Raw genomic sequence first — 25,525 nt, 5'->3', positions numbered from 1 at the left:
ACTAAACATACTACACTTGTACATGTATATACACATAATGTCACGCACGTTTATCTCGACCAGAAAAGTCGTAATTTTTATCATTGCTAACAAAATTATACAACATAAAGCCTCATATAATGAGGCGTGTGTGTAATAATAATAATAATACTATGATAAAACGAATAAAACGGAATGCATTCATCGCACTGCAGGACCAGCACCGAACTATTACAATGTACCAGCGGCAATAGGTTTCAGTGGACATACGTTAATTAAACAACGACAGCCTGCAGTGACTATCGGACTGAAACGGAAAGAACCTACAGCGGAATACCAATTTCTGCCGAACAACCTCAGAGATCATACGCGTTTCGGGAAAACACACCAGCCCAACTACAATTTCAGCTACAGGAAACCGACGGCTTCAGGTTAGACTTAAATTTACAGGGTTGGGATTTTAACATTTGTAAAAGTCGCAAAAATGACAACTCTGATTATTTTTTTTTCAATATTTACCGATATGAGTAGTTGAAATTCTGCAAGGTAAAAATGTATTAAAAATAAATAATAACTAGGATCGTCTAGACTCTAGAGCAGGCAATTGACGGCCACATTCGGTCCGTTTACGTTTTATTCCTTTTGTATTCCTTTTATTATCACTTTACAACATTTTAGCGTTCATCAGAAATTAATTTTATCACTTGAATCGTAAAAATAGACATTATGTTTCCTATAGTATTGAACTCCAGCTAAATCATTAGATGTCTAAATATAATAAATATCCATATTGTCATAGCTAACTTAGCTGTAGGTATTAGGCATTTTTTTTTTTTGTATTGGTTCAGTCGTAAGCTTAAATTAATTAAAATAAATGCTTATTATCAATTTTAATAACCTTTTTCTTTTTTGCTTTGTTTACTATGATCCGCCAAATGTTCAAATTTTAAAAATTAGCCCTCTAGTTACTTTGAGTTGTCCATTCCTGGCGTATAGAATAGTACCTATTCACTTATAGAAATTGAATATTCTCTCTAAAGGGTCAATATTAAAAAAAAATCTATATTAACCTAAATCAAATTCATATACCTATATAAATGGATTTTGGGGGCGTCGTGGCCGAATGAGATAAAATTGTTTTGTATTATCGTACAGTCATCGATTCGAACCCAGCAGTTTCGTTTTTTTCTAACTAATTAGGTACACTATGATAAAAAATATAACTCAATTGCTGATATCTCATAATCAAAAAAAAAAATTAATATTGGTATACTTGAAATAAATATTTAAAAATTACTGGATCAGTTTATACGTGATATTTAGCTTTTCTTTGTTCGATCAAAGTAAATTTAAATAAGTACTGGTACCGTGTTAAGGTATAATAATAATAAGACACTCGAACTGTCTGCCAATAGAAAAGGTGCATAAATATTTTATAAGCCATAACGGCTTATTAAAAGACATATTTTTCACACCTATTAGTTGAATCAGAACTCTAAAATTAAATCTACCGCTAAATACATATTTCATTATAAATATTTAGTATTTGATATGTTATCTATTTGTTTAAACCTGTGTATCGTGTGCGTATTTATAAATCTATACCGCATACTATTTATTTTCAAGAACATATTCCGGCTCCTAACTTTTACAATCCGAAAATGGACTCGGTCCGACCAAAAGCGCCGCAAGTTTCGTTTCAAGGACGCACGAAATTCGGATGCCTTCAAAATTCTTATCCGGCCCCCAACCAGTACACGCTGAAACCGGCTATACAACGAGCAAAGCCAAAGACACAAAAAACTTTCGCACCGTAAGATCATTTCATCAATTATACATTTAAATATTACTGCTACCAGCTATTTCGGTGACGTAAAGGATGCCCCGGGACCTCGACAGTAAAATAATTCAGATAACTGTATCGTCTTTATAATTCGAATTACCCAAAGTTAATTGAAAATTAAAATCACTAATTACGTCCAAGAAACAGATTTATATCAGGACAATTTTTAATGAAACCCTCCGAATCAATTCTAAATTCGCTTCACTACCGGGATACCTGCTGAAAACATCGAAAGTTATTTATCTCTGCAGTATTATTTGCGTACTAGCGTGCCGGTACTGTGACGTACCTTCTCATGACAATTTCTAATTTTTTTCTTTCTACCCGCAACACAGACGCTTTCCGCTTATGTCTGAAAACGGACCAGCTCCGAATTCGTATTATTTGCCCGCACCGGACGCGTACAAATACAAGCGGACGACAAACACGTACGCGATACCCCGACGAAATCCGGTGATTACGAACGATCCTACGCCAGGTCCTAATATGTACAACCTGCATAAAAAAACTGGACAGGCCAAGACTTTCGGGAAAAAACCCACCTACAAGAAGGTTACGTATATAACTTATGATGACAACGCGTACTAGTAACAGATTGTTTAAGTGAAAAATATTTTTTTTCAATATAAAATATATTCTAGGTGTTTCTGAACTGAAACAAGGATATCAGCGTACTCGGTAGGGTGACCTGTTGACGTCATTTTTGAAGTTTAAAAATCACATCCATGCCCTAGGTTTTATCGTTTAATTCTTGTTTCTTCAATTGAAATAAACAATTATATTTCTTGCAGTTATAATGTGAACGAGGTGTGTAACATTATATTTACACTCGTAGCATGGTAATTAATAAAGTTTTTGCGTTGTAAAATAATCAAACATTTTCAGTCTTATGTGACTATTATTAACTTTGATACATTTTTCTTAGCAGAAATTAAGTTTTACAGTGCTCCATTCCATCATCACATGGCAAAATACCTTTAATGTTAATAAGAATCACATCAAACTGCAAGTTTTGTAAACACAATTAATTTAATAAAACTGTACTAATTTAGGATTATACTTGGTACAGTTTTATTAAATTAATTGTATTCACAAAACTTGCAGTTTGATGTGATTCTTATTAACATTAAAGGTATTTTGCCATGTGATGATGGAATGGAGCACTGTGAAACTTAATTTCTGCTAAGAAAAATGCATTAAAGTTAATAATATTCATGTAAGACTGAAAGTTTTGATTATTCTACAAAGCAAATATAGTGTTAATTAATAAAATACACACAATAAATAAATTACAGTAAAATCTTGGAAAACCGGCATTTATCAGACTAGAAAACTGCTAAATTTGATGGAGGTTTAATTCATCATTTTATAAAAATCATCTTTAAGGTGATTTTAGTAAAAAAAAAAAAAAAATTCGTTTTTTCTTTAAAATTTTGCCCAAAATAGGTATATGTCTACTTCGTTTTATTACGCGAAAATCATAAACGGAGGAGGGGGTCTTCAACTTCAGAAAACTTACTAGTTTTTAATGTTTTACGCATACTTTAACTATCGTTATTAAAAAAAAAAAAATTAAATAAAAATAAAATATTTTATCATTTGGACTTCAGTAGTTAGTTTTATTATCTATGATTTATTTTATGGGCATTAATACGAAAAAAACGTTAATACAGAGTGGGTTTGAAATTGAGCACACCTCGTATCTATGGATTTTGCATGAAAGTACTTGACATACATCTATTTCGTCAAAATTTTAAAGGAAATAACGAAGTTTTTATAAAAAATTACCACCTACATCATATTCTAACGTTTCATTAGAGAATACTACCAAACGATAAAAACACTCTTCAAGTGAAAAACTATGTGACACTTCATTTTTAATGACTATATATCGTAAAAAATATAATGAACGTATTCACATTTGAGATATAGTTCTAAGAATAAATTATTAAATTCTGGTTGTAGATACGAAAAAGAAATTTCAAAATGTTGTCAATCATGTCATTCCACTGAATGCGCTAATATTAGTTGACTTTCATTTTAGAAACACCTTGTAGAGTATAAAATGTTTATTTCAATGTTCATGTTTCATACTAAATTATATTATACTAGGTAGGTACCTGTTTAGATTGTAGGCGTTAAATTTTAGATTAATCATGATAGACAGTAGCATGATTAATATATGTTAAGTCAAGAGTAGGGTTATACATTTTAAAAGTACTTAAACACACTATTTAAATAAATTTGACAACAAATAACGATAATTCAAAAGTATACAGTAAACAACTTCTAAAAATGTCCAATTAAGTTATTGGTTACTTATAATGTTGTTGAGCATTTTGGGAGCATTCCCAAATTTTAATGGAGTTTTTTCACTGCTATAATAGTGCCGGTTTTTTGTTCAGTACTAATACACGTTAGCAATACAATGTTTTGTTGGAGAAAAAGTTGACAAGCTCGTTTTTTCGTACATATTAATAAGAGCACTTTTGGTTTTTATCAAACGAACACTTTATTGACTTCCAATGTTTTTAAATTTAAATTCTTTAGTAAACTTTAAACTCTAAACATTAAACATTTTAAAACTGAAATGGCGCCCCTGTAATCTTCATTACGTATTAATAAAATTAATGATATATTATATTGATTAATAAAAACTAAAATGTATCAACGTAAATTCATGTATTAAGTTTCTTTCTTTTTTAAAATCGAATATGTACCACATGTTTATTTCTCCATCCAATACAACTTCAATTTCAGTAGTTTATCAGATTGTAAAATGTAACTTGTTAGCGATTCCATTCATGCACCTAAACTTCTTACAGAGGTTAATTTTAGTATTTCTAATAGATCTATTAGATTATTTAATCTTTATTGTGAACTTTACATCACACTATAGTCAAAACCACATCATCCACCGAATGATGCATTTAGCAAACATAGACCTCAAATACTTTTTCTATTTATAATCTTTAAATTAATGTAAACTTCAAGCTACTGTGTTTTGGACAGCCACTTGTAATGCATGTAGAATAAAATATCAAATTATGTGTTCAAAAATGAAAAACAAAAGCAGTTTTCATTTTTTATTTTGAACAAAAAAGTTAAAATATTTTTAAAATAAAAATATATATATATATATATTTTAAAGATATTGTTAAAAGTGATTAATGTTGCATAAGTAATAATTAATGTAAGAAAATAATTATATATAATAATTTATTAAGTTATAATTAAATGTATTGTCATTCATTTATATGATTTTAATAGTATGTTAAGTATTGTAAATACAGCTGTAAAAAGTAATTGTTGTTTAAGTTTAAGATAAACTTACTTTTCGACTTCTTATCAAAAGTTTTAACAGACAGTACAAATCCCCAAACAACATTTATAAATTATACTTACATATTTTTATCTATAAAATTAAAATAAATGTACTTGCTATGGAGTTTATCTTATTTAAATTAAAATAAAAACTAGACACCATAATCTTGGTATAGGATACTAAGAGTACCTTTATGTCTTGAGGAAAAAATTACTTTCATTATTTCATTTCACTTGAATTCAATACATGTAAGATGTAGGAATTGTAAAATAAACTTAACTTTGCAAATATTTAATATTAATTTTATATAATCTTGACTGGATAAAATGGATACACTTTAAATAATTTGTTTAATTCATAAATCAATAAAATGATTTTAAAATCTTTAACATAGATATCACACAGTTTATTAGTTGTAAAATAAACAAAATACATCGAAAAAACTAAAAATACAATACAAAATAATTTGTATTTTCAGTAAATTAACAACTATACTATCTTAAATTAATTAATCAGTATAGAGATAAAAAATCATAAATAAAATACATTAATTTAAGTCTAACATAATTTTTAATATGGTTTGAACCATTTAAGTATACTTTTTTTTAATGATGACATTATGGTATACAATTTTTGGGGTACAAAAAATATATTTAATACTAATATGAAATGTTATACAATCTGTTTCACTTAAACATATTAACTTCACCACTCGGTCTTTTTACTAATGCACCTATAAATAGGTACTACAAAAATAACTAGTTAAGTTTTTAACATCATATATAAATAAATATATTTAAAATATGTAACCACAAAAAAAATCAACAGTATAGAATATTAAAATAGAAATATAATAGAACATTTTAAAGATTGCTCCATATAATAATCTATATAATGAACAATTACAAGTATAAATATGATAATTTGTTAATTTGGTCTCAAATAGAATTAATTAATTGTATTAATAATCATAAAAATTATCATAATGTTATCACTCATTATATAAAAATATATAACACCTTACCACTCTCAATTTTAAATTAGAAACTATCAACTTCCATACTAAATATTAGAACTTTTATTTCTATTTGAAACCTTTAACAATTTTAGACTAATGGAATAACATATTAATTATTATTTCATTATCTAATTACAGAGATAATTTTTTTTTAGGTGCAAGGTGTTTTTTTTTAATTATAATTAAATACTAATCAAATGAAATATTTAATTTGATTAAATAATATAATAATATGAAAATTAAGTAGGAGAATAATTATTGTATTTTATAGTACATTTGGCACAACAACATTACTAACCAAATATCATAACACACTTGATAAAGAAACTTGTTTATCAAGTGAAACTTAATATCAATTGAAGGCTATAGCGGGAAAATAATTCATTATATTAAATTATTATAAATTCATATTTTTTTCAACACATTAAAAATAATATTTTTTAACCCATCAAACATTATGACTGTTTTCAGGGTTTATAATATTGAAAAATTCATTTATTTCAGAAATATGTTAAAAAATTATTAATTTAAATGACCATTAAAATGAATTATGAAAATATAAGGTGAAAAAAAATATGGATAAAGTGAATCACTACCTCTCTTTCCTGGTACCCAAAATGTATTTATAAAATTCAACTTCTTAGGAACTAAGATAAGTAGATTTGATAGATAACAAAAGAAATTACAACTATTTCAAATCACAATGATAAGTGGTATAGTAAAAATATTTTTCAAGCTCCACCAAAAACATTCCAAATATCTTATCTTGTTTAATACGAAGATTACTTGTACATTTAAATGTTATTCATAGTAAAAAATAAAAGTTTCTCTTTTAATGTGACTCTTTGTTTATGATTAAAATTTAATTTTTCTATAATATCTAGAATTTTTTGGACACTGTAATATTAAATTTTATCAAGAGCTTTTGAAAAGAAATTGTTTTATATTTTATTTTTATTTAATCACTGAACTAACTATATACCTAATATTTTAGCTGTTTAACCAAAATAAATATAAATTAAAAAATTCTATCAGTACCTTATTATACATAATAGGTATATAATATACAATTTATGTATCAATTAATTTTCAGATAACTCAAAACATGATGGATAAGTAACAAATATTTCTTTTAGTATCATTACATTTTCATTATCTAATAAACTGAATTTAGAAATATGTTACAAGCATTCATGAAAAAAATAACATAGTAATAAAATATGCAAAGTGAAAAATGATTATACAGGAACTTAATTTAATGTGATATGTAATTGGAAAAGGAAAAATTGTTTAACTATTATAAATTAACATAATTATTATATTGGAATGAATAAAATAGACTGTTAAATACAAATTTCAATTGTTTCAAAATGATTATGAATTTGGACCTTTTAATATTAGAACCACTGAATATTATTTTCCTCAAAAAATTATATCATTTAAGTACAAAATATGTTTATTTTTGAAATGAAGAAATGTCATAAAAAAGGTAAAAATTAGTCAGAATATAACAAAACAAAAGTAACTATTTAATAAAAACAAACTAAAAATTGAAATGGTATTATTTAAAAATATTATAGACATGGAAAATTCAGGGAAAAATTAATTTAATTAGATCCTATGCATGACCATTATTGATTAAGCAAATAATTGATAGTAATATTATTTAAATACTAATTATAACACTTTATACTTGTTTGTAGGTTAATAAATTCCACAAATGTATGCCTATTATACTTGCATTATTATGTGACCAACTAAATTAAATTATTTTGCACATCCCAATGTTAATTAGATAATGAAAATAATGTATATAAACTACCTAAATATAATATAAACCTATTTTTTTTTTAAATATTCTAATAAACATAACCATTTAAAAATAGTTTAACTAAAACTTACTGACTGAGTTGTGAATACTGAATATTTTTAGTACAAAACAATTTGTCTTTAATTATCTAAATTTTCAAAAGATTTTAAAATAAAGTCTTTGAATGCATTGTATGCTTTATCTAAGGAATCGTTTACTATAACACAATCAAAGTTTCCAGGCGTTTCTCCTGAAAAATATTAGATATTTTATGTTATTTGTTCTAAGTTGATCCCTCGATAAACTTGCTTACCGTAGTTGATTTCCTGTTGGGCAGCATTCAATCTAGCACGGAGATTATCTTCAGATTCTGAAGCTCGCCTACGCAACCGTACTTCTAACTCACCAATACTGGGAGGTTTAATAAAAATACCAATTGGTTTCAGAGAAGGTACTTTTTTAATTTGAATCACTCCTTGCATATCAATGTCGAGTACACATATCTTGCCAGACTTTTGGACACTTTGAACAGCTTCCAAACTAATGCGTTTACAAAACAAACCGGATAAAACGGTGGGAAAAAGAACACAGATACAAGCAATAGCCATGCCACATGAATGCAGGTATTATAAACAACGAATAAACACTTTACCTGGTGCCATACATGTTGTTAGAGAAAACGGCGTGCTCGAGGAACTCACCACGGTCAATAGCCTGCTGCATCATTTCCTTGGTAGTGAAGTGGTAGTGTTGACCGTCCACTTCAAAACGTCGGGGCGACCGGGTGGTGTGTGACACGGAAAACCCGAACTTGTCCGGGTACTCGTCAAACAGTTTTCGCAGCAGCGTAGACTTACCAGAACCGGACGGGCCGCACACCAGCAGCAGCCTGTTGTTTTGTTGTACCATTTTCGTACAAGTGTTGGATATCCTCGCAATGCCTCGGAAATCGAGCAAACGGATTCGTACGGCTTCTGCTGCACACCCGAGCGCGGGCAAATCGGATTAATTTAGAAAAAGATTATTAATATTTCGGAAAGCGCGCAATCGATATGGCTAGGATAAAACGGAAAAACGAGTGTTGCCGAGGGGGGCGTCCGACGGTTAGCGTCGTCTAAGGATAGCCGGGTGTGTAACGAGACAAAAGTTCAGGAATGTACGAGGACGCACACGAATTAACGGGACTGGGTGAACAGATACGGAACAGTTACACGAAACAACCACGTAACAATATAGCAATGCGAGTACTTGACAACAACGTGTGTGTGGCGTCGACGCGCGCGCGTGCTTCCGTCGCCGTATCACGACGGTAACACGGTCCGGGGACGGCGGAGGGGGGGAGGGGCAGGAGAAAACGATCGAGCGAAAAAACGAAATCGACACCGGTCGTGTATTAATTTACGAACGCTGCGCACGGATGGTGCCATCGTCGGCCCAAGGATCCGTTCGGACGCGTCAGTTTTTCCGTACGTTTTTAAAAAAAGGGGCACGTTTTTCACGCCGCCGCGGGGTCGTCGATTTCTCCATGAGCGCATTTCGCCTACGGCCGGACGTGCTTACCTCCAATCAGCAAGGCGGTGGCACCACCTGCCCGGAAATACATGGTCGCAGTGTCGTACGCCCGCGAGGAACAACGACGGTTTAAATATAAATATTAGCACGCCGTCAATAACAATGGGTACGTCGACGAGCGATTAAGTTATCACGCAGCAACTGTACTGTTGACTGAATGCGTTCGGCGTACTCGGCAGATGAGCAAACGTGCCACATATCAATCATTTAGAACAAATTTTATCTGCAGACGCTGTACACGCATCAATAATAATCACCGTGATGTTAACCGCACGGTTTGTTTATCGATCATTATTATTTACCGACGACCTATGCGCGTCATTACACGATTTATGCATTTATTATTGATTGCAATAATTATTATTATTGCCATCGTCGTCGGAACAATAACAACAACACGGCGTGGCGTACGTATCTAATCGTAAGACACGCACACGCACACGGTGGAAGGGGGGGGGGAAGGGAGATGGACTATTCATTACTTCGGTCGCGCGGTAATGAAGATTTAAAAATATGGTTCACGGATTTTCGTTTTTTCCTCCGCAGTGCAACAGCTGTCCCGGGAACGTTTCCCTCCGTTATTCGGCTGTCGTCGCCTTATCAGTCGCATTACTCACCACATGTGCCGATACCGCGAACCGAACAGTACAAGGTACATCGTTCGCAGCATTAACATCACGCCGTCGTTCCGTTCCTCTCAGTTGTCGTACGAGTCGCATGACCGTCGTTACCGTTCGCCCGTTCACGAGACTCCATCGCACCCGTCTTCGTCGGCGGCCGAAACGTCATCATGGACAACCCGCAAACCACGGATTTTGTGCAGAAGATCAATTTGGAAGTAAGTCGTCCTTTTCGCCGATCTCTTTCACGAACCTGACGAGGCGGTAACATCGTGGCGGCCACCACTGTTGACTTGCCGTTACTCAATATAATCCACAGTGAAAGCACAGTTGTTGTGCAATCCCAACGGAGGTTTAGTCAACATGATTTGATAACAAACAATCGGTTTGGTCAACGGTCTTAGGTTTTGTGAACACAACACTTGATTGTTGCCAACCCTTATTCCTGTTAAGATGTAATATCATGTCAAGGTTCGAGTTTAATATTTTAATATGATTACAAGGTTACTGTACTAGTTTTGATTTTTTTTTAATTACAAATAGCTGTTTTCTAACGATGTATACTATCCTATACATTCATTTGTATTTATAGTGTGCCACATAAAACAAACCTATCATAATATAGTTAGTATTATTCAGAAACTTATTCAAGCTTAGATTATTATTGTTTCATATTAACAAATAAATCTTTATTCTTCATCAAATTCATAAAAATGTTTGTTTAGAAAATGAAATAAATACTTGTAGTTTTAAAAAAAAAATTATTATATAGTTTCTTATATAATACGTACCTTCTTAAAAATGTTACTGAACACTAATTATTTATATTATTAAAGTTAACTGTTATTTTTAAGCAACTGATTTTTTTTAAATCTCTCTCATTATACTTATGCTAATTAATTGGCATTAATAGATCCAGAAATCTATTTTCTTATAAATAATGTATTGATTTGTTGGCTATTACATAATTTTGATGGCAAATATTTTTCATTAATTTTAATTGATTTAGAATAGTTGATAAATAAAAAGTGACTAATTATATTTTTATATATTTATTCATTAATTAACATATAATATTCAATTTTTATATTTGTTAAAATTAAAAGTTGCATTTAAAATCTTAAATTCTATTATAATTAGCCTGTTCATTGTTTTTTTTTGTAATAGACAAAAACCTAAAAAAAAAATAAGTACATTAACTAGGTGAACTTTGTATGGTTCTTTATAACAAGTAATTATTAATTCATATTTTGTATTATGTTGAACGAAGTTCAACATCAAAATAGTTTACATAAATTATACTATTATATTAATGTTAATCATGAAACAATTCATATTAAATTATTTATTTTCTGTTTGAATAAAATGAATAAGAAAAATACATCATAAACCACTTAATTTTAAGTAAGACAGTTAATATTAATAATTAAATGTTTTAATTTTTTTATAGGCTTTACAATGTAACTATTCACTGGAGCAAAAATGGAAAGGCCAGAAAAGAGAATATGAAGAATTACATACATGTTTAGAAGAATTTCCTAAAGAATTGTCAGCACCAATAATGATGCCAATTGGAACTAAAGTGTTTATACGTGCACAATTATGTAATACGAACGAAGTGTTTATTAGATACGATGATATTTTCACTAAACAGACAGCCTATGAGGCTAAAGCTGTTTGTAAAAGACAAATCAAAAGTATGTATAGTTTTTAACTTTAAAAATATTTTATTAACACAAGTTGATTATTTTTATTAGGGTGTGATGATATGATTGAAAATCTAGAAAAAGAAAAACAATTTTTAAGTAAAAATTGTAGTGCCAGACAAGAAATATTTTCTGATTCGCAATCAGACGAATTAAAAGAAATAGTTGAACCATATGATGAAGAGAAAGAAGCAGAATGGAAAGGTAAATAATTTGAGGATTTTGAATTAATCTTAAAAATAACAAATTTTCCAACCAAATGGTGGTTTATAATTATGCATCATATTAATTAAGAAAAATGCAAATTATCTAGTTTGTTAATAACTAACCATTTTTATTTCAGAATTACATAAGCAAAAAGTAAAAGAATATAAACAGCAGTTAGCAGAGGAAAAAAATAAAAACAAAATTACAGAAAAAATGAGTTATGAACAATTATGGAATCTATGTGATCTCTCAAAATATGCTTCAAAGTATTATGCTTTTATCACAATATATTTTGTGTGAAATTTTCATTTAATATTTTTTTTATCTTTAGTGAGGATGATGATTCTGATGATGAAGACTTAGATAGTAATGATATTGATGATGATTTTCTTGATGAAGATGATGATGATGATGATGATGATGACGATGATGAAGATAGTAAAATAGAAATAGTTTTTACTAATGATGTACCAGAAACCACGAGAAATGTGAAGAAAAAAATTAAAAAAAGAGTATCATTTAATAATGATGTTCAAATTAAAGAATTTGAAGCAAGACCTGAAGAACATTTCATACGTAGAAGAGAAGAAACTAATAATGAAAATGAGAACCCTAAAGTATGTTCAATTTTATTTGATTTTTTTTTTTTTTTTTTTATATATATTGCCTTATACTATATGCTTAGGTTTTAAACAAACTTTGGTTGTTTAACAACAAAATTTGGTTTTAAACCAAATCAAGAAATGTATTGGTTAAAATTAAAATCAAAAGATGCTAAAGTATTAATAATCATATATAGTAGGGGTGGCCAATAGGTCGATGTCAATATGAGTTCAAATTAATCGCAACTCCCTTTTTTTTAAAATTTTTTTAGAAAGCAAATTAAACAATATTTTTGTTCACCCCACATATTTAAAAATTATATTAATAACAATTAATGAAGATAATGTATACAAATAAATAACTATGAAAACTAAAATTTTTATACAGAGATTGAGTAAGGATATTTCTATTTAAAGTAGGATATTCTTTATTAAATAAATTGTATTGCATTCATATAAATTAATAAAAAATATATAATTAAGTATATATTATGTAAAATTAAATATTATTATTATTTATCAATATTTAAATAGAAGAAATAAAGGATGTGAGTGTAACATTATGTAGGTATATAAAATATATTTTTGCTCAGTGACAACCTTTTTTTCTAGTTGTTGATCATGATAACCTAGAAAGCTTAAAATCTGATCACAAATCTATAAAAGTTGACCACTTTGATATATAGCATAAAAATAAACATTTTAGATGGTAAAATGTATATTGTCTCTACATTTTTGATTTTGCTGCAATAAATTTTTTATAGAAAATTGTCATTTTAAAAAAATGATTAAACTTTGTATTGTAATATTATTTATTAAAAATAAGAAAAAAAAAGTAATTATAATAATAAACTATATATATTTTTAGATACTTGTAACTGAAATCAATGATATAGTTGAAAGAATTTCTGATACGTGTCTCGAAAATGAAACTGATGAAGAAGAGAACCCAAGACCCATGAGTAGATTCAAAGCAAATCGAAATAAAAGCAAAAACTATTAAATTGCAGTTATATATATATATTTATTTTGTTAAATTTAAGCTGTTAATAAAGCTATACATATGTATATAAACTATCTATAAATATATCACCAACTTTTTATAATTATTCATATCTGTGATGTCATTTTTATTATATAAACAATAAATTCATATTTTAGATCTCTTATGTAAGTATTTAGTGTTGTTAATAGAATATAAAAATATGTATAGTAAGAATTATATTAGTACAATAAAAAAAACATCATTGAGGTACATAACTAAATGTCTAATGATGTGAAAATAAAATAACTTGTAAAATTAACAAGATAATTAAATGGTAAATACAGCAGTACAGAAACTTAATATTAGTCAGGTATTTAACATTGAATGTACATAATGGTTCGAAATATTACTATTTTTTATTCATGAATGTAAAATTATAAGTCAATTGTATTATATTTTAACTAAGTTACAATTAAAATGAATATTTTTATAAATTATGCCAATTAATTATTATAAATACCTCTCAATATAAAATTACCTTCACAACCAACCATCACTTGTATTTATGGTAAATAATTATATATTGTATCTTTAATAAATATTTATTAACTATCATATTATAATATTACACATATAAATACATCATCATCATTATTATTATTATTATTATTATACAATATTAAGGACTGTGATACTAGTGTATACCTAAAAAATTTTCCTATAGTTAAAAATTATTTCTAGTAGCATTCACCTTATGCAATGTGAATAATTTTCAATTATACATAGTATATTGTTGCAAAGAAAAGTTTATAAAATATAATCATAATAATAATAATAATAGAAAAAAATTAATTTTTCATAGCTCATTTATATATACCAAGGGTATTGCTTACAATGTATATCATGCTGACATTGCACACCAGTTAAATTGGCCATTTCAAAAGTATAAATGTTAAATTGGTATTCTAATATATTTTAATAATACTAATTAAAAAATTACATTTTTCATTTTAATTGGCGTTCTGAATGCATTGTAAACAAGACTATTATATTGCTGACAAATTAATGTGTAAACATAATATAGTTTTGTACTTTAAAACCTAATACGGTAGAATAACGATTATAGTAATACAGAAATACAATAAAAATACACAATATATGTTTTTGCCACAGTATTGGTTACAACAATTTGTTGAGCAAAAGTATTATGTGACAATAATGAACGAATAATAATTTAAGATTTTAAGCACCGACTAAGACTTTATCTATTACATCATTAAATCATACTGTTAATAAATAAACTATTTCAAGCAATTAAGTATCAGTGATATTAATATTTATACAGTTAAAGTGACAATAAAAATAAAAATGTGAAACAAAACTTACAAATTATGTAATATGTATAGTAAAACCTATTTATCTCAACTAAAATATTTCAGACCACATTTTTAGGTATACAATGATATGACAACATTTGGGAACTTTGGTTTCTAAAGAGTAATAAGAATTCATGAAACTTGATTATTTATTATTTTACATAACAAATGAACGTCTAAAATCCAAACTTATTAACTAATGACAATGTGTTAAAAATGAATATGAACATACAAATTTATCAGTGCCCGTAATGTTATTAAATACTAATTTTGTTTCAATATTCTCATCCAAATAAAACTATGTGTTAGAATGTAAATAATAATATTAAGGAAATGGATTTAATTTTTATGTAGAAATATAGAATAGAAAATTAACCAAAAGAGATGTAAAGTACCACAACAGTCAGCAGTTGTGTAAAGCGCAAAATTATCTATTGTAAGTGGACGGCCAATAATGACAATTTTTACTTTCAAAATCAAAATAAATATACTTAGTACAAAAATATATTGAAAACAAGAAAAACCAATGCTTAAATAAAAAAATGCACACATTATATGAAATATCTATGAATTATTTCATTGGTGAGAAAAATCGCTTGTTGAAAACCTTTAAAAAATTTGTTTATAATAAAAATATGTGGGATTAAAATATTTTCAAATACTGAAATTACATTAATATTTTAAATAAAATTTAATAGAAGATATTGCATCAGTACAAAAATATATAAAGAATTATTTAACTTATAACTTAATAATATTTTAAATTGGTCGTAATTCCACACACAAAAAATACAAAAAAAAAAAAAAAAATGAATATAAATAAATATATGCACATATTAAGAAAAGTACAATAATTTATAGTTTCAACTTCTGTTTAATGTATGATAAAATATTTATTTCATATGCAGACAATATATTATATATTTGATTATGACTTAGGGTTGATAGATCGTAAGCAAAATGAAGGAGAAGGTGATGGAGAATACACTACGGTAGGTGGTGGTGGAACTCTCTGACGCAATGCTAATGTATTAGGTGGACTAGTCATATCATCTTTGACGTGACGATAATGTAAGCCACCCAAACCATCGCAACGACTTAACAAGGCCAATAACAATGTCTCAAGTGCACACAAATAACCCAAGGCCTGAAAAAAATCAATAAAATATATTTTACACGGTCTTCATAATCAGATTGCTTTTTACTTACTGCAGCCACAAGTAATTGATGGCGTGTTGCACGTGGTACCCAAGTATAAGACTCATGGAATGAATACACTTGATGAAGAACTAGTGAAGAGCTTGTGAGACACAAGATAGTCATCATGACATAAAACAATACATTCTGTTAAAAAAAATAAATATACAAAAGGTCAGTGTTATAACATAATTGTTAGTTACTCTGATATTTATCGTTTTACTTACCAATTTACCCCAGTTGAATGGAAACAGATATACAGTGTGAGTGACGTCAAGAAAAAGTATAGCTCCGGTGACTAGAAAATTGAACAGTGTGACAAATAGAATGAATCTTATCCGATTTAACATTGGTAGCATAAATAAAGCCAACCGGGAAGTGCCAGCAAAGCACAGGCACAACATGCACAGGGCACAAGTCACCTGAAACAAATGATTATAATTGGTCATAAGACAGTACAGTGGGCACAGGTTGACAAAACTCACCAGCAACAAGACTCGAATCACACCCGATGGGGTTTTCATAGGCCTCTTGTCATAATGCAGTACTACTCCATTGTACCTAGCTCTAGACGCTTCCTGGTGTTTGTAGTTGGCATGGGAATCCCATGACCCAGGGGTGCCCGCCATACTGTTGGTTACTTCCAACCACGAACCTCCCGTTTGACTGCCGTTGATTTCAAACTCCTGTTCGTCGTCAATAGGAGCAATGTTTCCTTTTGGTTCCAAATCGTGAATCTCTTCCAGCAGCACCGATATTTCGTCACTAACGTACAGGTCTGACACAGAACTCAATTGGGCTGGGCCCCGCTGCATCACTGTTCAGGCACCTGGTATACCACCTATTACATCACACCTCGTCCAGTATTCAAATACACTTCGTTTTCAATAATATAGATAGTTAAAAGAAAAACTTCCTACAATAGGTATTTCATGCAAGAAAAACAATAAGCTATTGAGTAATAAAAATAAAAAAATAAAACGAATGCGTCACCGAGTTTTTTTGGCGTCCTATTACCATGCTTGTGGTGTAAACGAAATTTAAATTATCAAAAAACGTATAAACGTAAAATAACGAATTACAATAAAATAATATGCTTACAGAGTCGATGTGAATTGATACAGAATAGATGGAAAATCTATTCTATGGTAGATTTATCGTACAGGTATCCTGATTTAGCTACGACAGCAGTTGTTAGTCGTAAGTTACACGAACGAACGGTTTTGTTGCACACCCGAGAAGGGTTATGATCATACTATGTGTAAACTTTGACTAATGGAAAGTTGCATTTCACTTGAACACATAAAAAAAAATAGTAGTAACAAAAGGGTTCAACGTTGGTTCAACGACCGTACCTTTTGAATAATAAATTTCTCTGGGGAGAATAAAAATAGACATACTTGCAGTTAATAAACAGAGATATGACACCTATAAAATAATACCTATGTATTACTTGTCATATTTTCAACTAATTCCATTTGTTAAAATGTAAAATTGTTGAATTTAAGATCCAATTGATATAATATACGTATTTCAACCACAAGTCTATACAATTATTTAATAATATTGGTTTTTTAAGTCTAATAAATTAAATTCATCACCAATTTGGAGTTGTGAAATTTATTTCATAATTCAATTATTTTTAATAGATTCAAATAAACTTCATTTTAATTATAATAATTAATTTATAATCAATTTTTAGACAGACATAAAAAGCTAGCACCCAAATAAAAATTGCAAAATATATGGTATTTATAAGTTAATTAGGGTAATTCAATTCAATTATAATTACACTAAATTTAATTTTTGAAATACTTTCTAATGACTGTTAATGTTTTTAAAGCGTATTTAGGATTATTATAGAAGACATAAGTCAAATATTTACCTTTTAAGAAATATTTGATTTTATCATAAGTTATTAATATTTTATTATTACTATTAGATATTTATATTAATGAAAATGGTGGAAAGTATGAATTGTAACAACAAAATAATATTCGTAATAACGTTTTATTTTTAAAACAATAAAATAATCACATTTTTAACAAATAAATATAACAGTATTATAAATAAGTGTAATAATAAATAAAACAGTTTTAAATTATTTTTAAATGTATTGGATCTACACTTAGCGCTTTGTGTGGACCAAAAGAATAAAATTATGACCGGCATTATGAATCTATAACACGAGAAAAAAAAACATGAAGTGCGTTTATAATAATATACTCACTCCTTGACTTGCTGGTAAATACTGGTACACATTACTACTGCACAGAAGCATGTGGCGCATATGTCTACAGTTTAATTTTTCTTATGTCGTCCTCTCTGAAATCGACACGTAACTTCAATATCTGCCTAATAGTGTCGGGCGTCAACTTCCACGAGAACCGCATGCCGCTGTCGGGGTTCAAAAACTCGTTCAGGTCGGATACGCGTTCCAAATTCAAGACGGTCGTGACCTGGACCAGCCGCGCGAACTTCTCCCTGCTCGGCCACACGCTGGCGCCGCTGAAGTAGTTGATGAGCGTGCGGACCACCTTGTCCAGGGCCATACTGCCCAGCCGGTTGAACTCCGTCTTCATCACGGCTTTCTCCAGTTGAAGCGCGGACTCCTCGGCCACGACCACCACCATGTTGTTGTAGTTGTTGGTGGTCAGCTTCGTCTTGAACTCCCTGAACATGGTGTCGATGTTCAGCACGAGCGTCTGCACGAACGGATTGTCCGCCTCAGCCTGCGCGAACTCGGACTCGGACATCTTGTAGTTCTGCTCGTAGAACGGTTCCATCCAGACCAGCAGCTTGGGCTCGACCAGTGAACTCTGCAGCTGCCTGAATCCGTTCTTGTTGGAGGCCACCAGCGACGCGTTCACGCGAGAGAAGTCGTGCAGGCAGCTTTCCAGCTTGTCGGTGTTGCAACCGACCAGCTTCAGCGGTATCTCCTCCCGGAACGCCTGGGACAGCGACTTGGAGTACTCGACAGCCACCTCGGTGTTGTTCAGCGCAGCCAGGAACGACTGCCGGACCTTCTCCAGGTCCGGAGTGAACCGGTTGAAGTAACCGGAGCCCGGGTACCCGGCGCTAAGCGTCCGTCCGAAGAACGTGCACATGTCGGTCTCCAGCGCATTCACCGCGTTGTTGATGACCGCGCACAGCACGTCCAAGCTGCCCGATCTCAGCGAGCGCATCACGCACTTGCGCACGATGAAGAACACATCGTCCACCAGGCTCGATGTGACCGCGTCCGCGTCTTCGTCCCCCTCGATCGTGTCCATCTCCACCGCTTTCTTGATACTCTCTTCCATGTAATATCTCTCAAACTCCAGATACTTGCCCATCAACTCCTGCACCGAGCAGCACAGCTTGCTGTCGTCCAGTATCGACTTGGCGCCGGAAGTCTTCGACTCCAGGTCGCCGTTGACACGTTTGCGCACGAACTTCGAGTACAGATCGTAACGGGCCAAGATCAACACGATTTCTTCGACCAGTAAGTCGATATCTTTGGAATCGGGTTTCTCCACGTTCACGTCACACTCATCGCGCATCGTTTTCAGTAGCTCTCTTATTCTTCGCCTTTTCAGAAACGCCTGCAACACACTGTTACTGAAAACGTCACAGTGGGCTTGCAAACGGGACAAGAACTTAACAATGTACTCGGGACCGTAGTGGGTTTCGATCAGCGGTTGTTGAACCTCTATCGTTTTAGCCACTTCTTCGAAAACGAATGTTAACCCGTCGGCGAAAATAATACTAGCCCGATTGTTCGACAACGACGTATCCGTGACGTTTTTCAAACTTTTGTCGGCTGTAGCTTTCAACACGCGTCCGAGATAATCAACGAACTTTTCCAAACCCGCATCGTGCATGCCGAGCAGTGGAAAGATTTTGAAATACCTTTCTATAGATCTCGAGTCTTGGACTAAAGATGCATGTTCAAACCTTTTTGACACGGTTTCTTGAAGAAGCTCTGTAGCGTCCTGCAAGTGTTTCAGAGCGCTTGTGATCATTGAACAATCTTGGGCCATGTCGTCTGCTGTGCGCTGCAATTTTGTTTGGTCGATCGACAGATACCGATGTACGTGAGCAGCAGCTTGCTCCAATTCATCATTTTTCATTGCGATTTGAACACCTTCGCTACATAGTTGCAGATCTAATAAATCTTGAACTCGTTTTTGACACTCCGACACACGTCCTCGAATTTTATCCAACTGCCGAACTTTAGAAGATATGTCCTCGGCAAGTTTAGAAGAATCAAGAATTCTAGTTTGAACTTGAGAAAGGTTTTCTTGAAGTGAGTTTAAAGAGCTAAACTGTTTAGTAACCAAATCAACATCACTAATAACAGTGTGCCATCGGTTGGAAAATGCTTCCAAACGTTTTTTTGAAGAAATTTCTTCTTTGTCCAACAACTCCAGTGCGTTCTTAATTTCATCTGGAGTAATATAGTCTTCGTTACATGACATCATGACCTTTAACAAAATTATAATGTGGAAAAAACTAATCCATGTTAACCATGTTAATTGCATACAATTATACTTTCCACTTTATATATTTTTTTAAAGGCTACTAAGAAATGATTACACCATTAAACTAATCAGTAAATTAAAATATAATGCCCTAATATAATAATTTATTCAAGTATATCAAACATATATTTGATAATTTCATAGTATTCAAAACAAATAATTATTCAAATATTAAACCACCATAAAAATTGAATAAAATAATAAAACCGATTTATGGGAGGTTTATGTAAAATAATTTATTGAATAATGAAAATTGGTGTTTAGTTGTACCCAATAATACAATAAATTAAATACAATTGTCTTTATTTTTGAATATACATTAGTAAAAATATTAATTATTTTGAACTATAAATGGTATGGTAAAAAAAAAGAACATCAATAAACAAATGTGTTTATTGTTTAAATTCAAAATGACTAGGTACTTTAAACAATATATTATATAATTTAATAAATAAATTTTAACTAATAGCATTATGTGTTAAGAAATAAATTAAATTAACTTTTTAGTAAATATGGTAAAAATTATAATCTTTAAATAGTAAATAATATAAACAATAAGGAAGCCTAAATATAATATGGTATATAAATATTAATAATAATATATTAGTAAGAGCCAAGTAGATACTATAATTGTTTTTAAGAATCTAGGTGGATGTAATATAATATAGATAATACCCTTAAATCAGATGGTGGTTTCTAATAGTATTTGGTTAAATAAGTAATGACTAACTCTATATTAAAACTAAATCATTATTGTTGAACAGTAATTGCTAATTGCTTTAATTGCTTAAGAACAGTTTCTAATAATTTCTTTTTATCTCTTTCACTTTTTTTCAATACTGAAAATACACTTTTTTTATCCGCTTCTTTTAATTTTTCTAATACAATAATAGCTGTGGTTGGTTTAACATGTGAATATTTTGATGTTTCTTGACCATAGTCATGGAAATATGTTGACCAATCCCAACTCAGAAGTAAGTCCAAAAGTTGTCTTAATGGAGCAAAATGTTGAGAAAAATCTGGATCTTCAGTCTTCCCAAAGGGCTCCGATGCAGCAAATAGTTCACATTGAATAACATCCAAATTTAATTGATTTAAAGCACCCATAGATAACTGTTTGATGTCATCACTGAGTAATAAGTTTAATACAGATTTAGAAATATGTTCAAATGCAACTTGATATACATGGACAGACACTTCTTCAGTAAGATTTCTCAATGCATTAAAAACTACACGTAAAAAGTTTATTAAATCAGTAACAAATGATGAAGCTTGACCGGTTGGTTCAACTAGCATCCAATCATAGTCTTCTAAATCCAAAAATTCATTAAGTTTTAATTTCATCTTATCATACATGTGATGTTCAGCGTCATTTCTGGCCACACCCAATGTGATCCCTGCATCATCACCAACAGTTCCACCGGTAGATCCAGTAGCTTCAGATACAAACTGTTGAATTGATTTTGAAGATTTTTCTAAATATCCAGTATCAACAATTATCTGTATAACTTGTAAAAGACCAAGCCGTGGTTGATGAAAAGCAGATGACAAACATCCGCTAAAAGTTCTAGATAACAGTAACTTAGTAGATTTTTGAACCATCTCATCAACTTCTCCTTCGCTAAAATTTAAGTCATTTGAAAATTTTAGACAGGCATATATAAACTGCTTTACTTGATCATATACACTAGGCACCATCGAAGAAAATGGAAATTTTCTAGGAAATGGTGATGATTCTAACTGTTCATCTTGATAAGGAAATGTACGTACAACATTATCATATTGTTCTTGGTTTTCCACCTCGAGATGACAAAATGTTTCTCTGTATAAAATATCTCGGAAAACTTGAACCCATTTTTGCATTAGTATTTCATTATAATGTTCTTGTATTTCATGTAATAATTCTAAATAGTTTTTAACAGAATACCCATAGCTTCTAAGTGTTAAGCAAAATACCATAATTAAATCTTTAATTTTCAAGAGTAAATTTGCATCTGTACAGTATGCTGTATTTGTTCTCATTATGCTAACTACTTTGTCAGAAGCCATTTTCCACAAGTCTTCTAAATAAGGTCTTGTCAATAATCCATTTCCAGTATTTAATACATGATCTTCTACAACAAAAAATCCTACAATACTTTGTAAATAATTACAATAAGTTGCAATAGACTCATGCATGTTGTTTGGTGGGTGAAGAGTTAAAAGGGCTTGTTCCCTTCTTTGTTGTCTGTAATAAGCATCAAATGCATCTCTTGAAGATAATACAGTACAAATATGAAGACAACGATAAACAGGAGAGAAATCAATGAGATCTTGTGCACTTAACGAGTCTTCATCATCAGAATTATCATCTGGTGAATCTTTTTTCTTCTTCAATTTAGTCAAACCAAAATCATAGTTTTGTTGTTCAACACTATGCTTCATTGCAGCTTCTCCTACTTTAGATGAAAATTTTCTTATAGTTTCTAAAAAGCAATTTAAATCTGACATAGATGATTCTTTGATATTTTCTCTCAGTTTGGGAATTTTTTCTATCATTTGCCTAAAAAATTTATAATGAGATACTTGAGGTAAATATAATTGTTCAAGTTGTTCTAATGTTTTTAATGCAGGATAATAGCGTTTATCAGCCATTTGTTTTTGCAATTTACTGTATGAAGAAAGTGCGGGCAAACATAATGATAAACTATCAATAGCCATTTGAATATTATTCTCAACCTGCCTGGCTTTCACTAACTCTTCACCAGCATTTGTGACTTCAGCAACAGTGGTCTGCACATTTAAATTCAACTGAACAACTTGTTTTTTCAATTTTGAAGCTTGATTTTCTACTTGCTGTAATTCTCTGATAGAGTCTATGAATCCTTGGTAATAGAAATTGCACATGCGTTCAATTTCTTTGTCATATTGTTTGATGCGATTGTCCAAAGTATCAATGAATTTGCGGCTGTCATCATCTTGATCGTATATGGCCCGGAATGTTGGGCCCCAGTAATCATCAATGCCTTCTATCTCTTGTAGCAAATGGTCTTGGTTCTGCATGTTTTCTACTCAACAAGCTAGCACAAAAAAAAACAAAACATAACTGGTTTCTTTTTGTAACTTGCAAATATTGTATCCCTATGATTTATAACTGTACACCAGGACCCACCGAGCAAACACCATTACCCGCCATTGGATATCCCAAAAAAGAAAAAAACTCCTAAACAACACATTCAACTACGAATAAAAACGAAGCCAGCTGACGTAGGAAATAAACAAAATCGTAACAATATACTTCGGCTAACTATGTAAGTATAAAAAAATAAATAATAATAATAATGAAAAACGAAAAACATAACAAGCTACGATAATTTATAAGATGATGAGTACACATGAATTGTTACTTACATTTATAAAGATAATGAAAACGGACGAGACATTAATCTCAATGGCTGGCGAACGGTAGGACGAGAAACCTATTATGCGGCTAAATTTTGATGTTGCTATACTTTCGGTATTCAACGGGACATTTAGCAAATGTGCAATAATATCGACCAGCGACACACGTAAACGGAGCCGACCGCAAGTCAATCTGAATATCTCAGAGCGTCGGCGGAAGGAGTGGAGCGCCTCGCGCACAGATTAGGTGTGCGAAAAAAATCAAAAGTAAACACAATGGTGATTCGTCCCGAGCGAAATCCTGCACAGTGCGACCAACCTAAGATGGCGGGCTATTCAAAAACACCAAGGACGACAATCCGAGTGCGTATTGCTCATAGATGATAAACAAATCTCATGTCATTTTCAATATGGTATTATGGTATTACTAGTTCCAATCTATTATGTATTTATTATTCCCAGTGATGGGAAAAATCGATTGATTTTTTTTAATAATCGAATGGATCATTCTAATGGTTTTTTTCACTCGAACGATAAAATAATCGAATGGTTTTTTTCATCTCACCACCTGCACACTACTGACTTGTGACTGCTTTATAGCCATTGGTCTTATAAGTATGTATGGTATAGTCATTGGTACAGTCAGGCCCAGCACAAGGGGGCAAGTATAGAGCGGCATTCAACATTTATCTACTAAAGATAATTTAACGGGTCTGGGTATAGTGTATAATGTATAAGAATAATATAATATAATTAGGTAACACTCAGTTGGAGTAGTATCAACTACTTTTTTATAATCTTTCGAATATATCACCATTGAAATATCTATTCCATGTATCTAGGTAGAGAATAAAAAATATAAAATAGAACAAATATTTATTACAAGTATATAACTAATGTATAAAATATTAAATATTAATGATAATTTGGAAACTGTATCTTGCATTGCGAAGAAAAGTAATAATATATAAAGTTAAATTTAAATTTAAATTACTATTTAAAAATACAATATAATTTAAATTTTTAGGGTTAAGTCTGTTCCAACGGTCATTTGTTATTCGTCTCGTTTTTGAAAACACGCATTCTTATGGAACAAAAGTCGCGAGAATACATAAATAATTTAATTGTAGCGTTTAAAGTTCAAAGAATATAATTTTGTGTTTTTATATAGACCCAGTGGCGTATTTACGGGGGGGGGGTCCAAGGGTACTGGACCCCCCCCAGAACCTCTCTAAAAAATAAAAAATTAACAACAATTCTTACATATTTGCAGAATTGGGTATGTTAAACATTCACAGGGAAGTTGAAATTACTGTTGATGAAGTGATAGAGGAGTTGGCCAAAAAATCGAGACAACTGGAATTTATTTTATAACAATACT

The 25,525-nt window shown here is 30.7% G+C and overlaps 5 protein-coding genes across 6 annotated transcripts; 2 read left to right on the top strand and 3 right to left on the bottom strand.

Moving 5' to 3' along the window:
• On the top strand, window positions 1-2,836 carry LOC112679484. Its single transcript, XM_025549304.1, has 3 exons — window positions 1-410; window positions 1,606-1,792; window positions 2,158-2,836. The coding sequence occupies exons 2-3, from the start codon at window positions 1,641-1,643 to the stop codon at window positions 2,408-2,410; spliced, it is 405 nt and encodes a 134-aa protein (XP_025405089.1). The 5' UTR covers window positions 1-410; window positions 1,606-1,640; the 3' UTR covers window positions 2,411-2,836.
• Window positions 2,837-8,089: 5,253 nt separating this feature from the next.
• On the bottom strand, window positions 8,090-10,185 carry LOC112679483 (guanylate kinase). The gene is made up of 4 exons (XM_025549303.1): window positions 9,536-10,185; window positions 8,628-8,952; window positions 8,289-8,515; window positions 8,090-8,225 (listed from the first exon to the last, which is right to left on the bottom strand). Exons 1-4 carry the CDS (start codon window positions 9,576-9,578, stop codon window positions 8,116-8,118), a joined length of 705 nt encoding a protein of 234 aa, XP_025405088.1. The 5' UTR covers window positions 9,579-10,185; the 3' UTR covers window positions 8,090-8,115.
• A 117-nt stretch (window positions 10,186-10,302) lies between these two features.
• Window positions 10,303-13,739, top strand: LOC112679482 (unconventional prefoldin RPB5 interactor-like protein). Its single transcript, XM_025549302.1, has 6 exons — window positions 10,303-10,385; window positions 11,618-11,864; window positions 11,925-12,077; window positions 12,217-12,346; window positions 12,412-12,697; window positions 13,551-13,739. Exons 1-6 carry the CDS (start codon window positions 10,338-10,340, stop codon window positions 13,683-13,685), a joined length of 999 nt encoding a protein of 332 aa, XP_025405087.1. The 5' UTR covers window positions 10,303-10,337; the 3' UTR covers window positions 13,686-13,739.
• Window positions 13,740-15,971: 2,232 nt separating this feature from the next.
• LOC112679505 lies at window positions 15,972-17,055 on the bottom strand. Its single transcript, XM_025549329.1, has 4 exons — window positions 16,726-17,055; window positions 16,468-16,662; window positions 16,253-16,387; window positions 15,972-16,190 (listed from the first exon to the last, which is right to left on the bottom strand). Exons 1-4 carry the CDS (start codon window positions 17,053-17,055, stop codon window positions 15,972-15,974), a joined length of 879 nt encoding a protein of 292 aa, XP_025405114.1.
• LOC112679517 (exocyst complex component 6) lies at window positions 16,992-24,386 on the bottom strand. Of its 2 annotated transcripts, XR_003148220.1 has the most exons (3): window positions 24,154-24,386; window positions 18,471-20,706; window positions 16,992-17,081 (listed from the first exon to the last, which is right to left on the bottom strand). XR_003148220.1 is itself a non-coding variant. In XM_025549354.1 (2 exons), exon 2 carries the CDS (start codon window positions 23,803-23,805, stop codon window positions 21,514-21,516), a length of 2,292 nt encoding a protein of 763 aa, XP_025405139.1. In that variant the 5' UTR covers window positions 23,806-23,822; window positions 24,154-24,386; the 3' UTR covers window positions 21,372-21,513. The 2 variants fall into 2 exon arrangements, 1 of the variants encoding a protein (XP_025405139.1); XM_025549354.1 differs by lacking the exons at window positions 16,992-17,081; window positions 18,471-20,706 and adding an exon at window positions 21,372-23,822.
• Window positions 24,387-25,525: the final 1,139 nt, after the last annotated feature.

The sequence above is a fragment of the Sipha flava genome, unplaced genomic scaffold, assembly GCF_003268045.1.
Source record: "Sipha flava isolate LNK unplaced genomic scaffold, YSA_version1 163_pilon_pilon, whole genome shotgun sequence".
NCBI lineage: Eukaryota > Metazoa > Arthropoda > Insecta > Hemiptera > Aphididae > Sipha > Sipha flava.
Note: the sequence above shows the minus strand (reverse complement) of the source record. Positions and strands in the feature narration are given on the sequence as shown.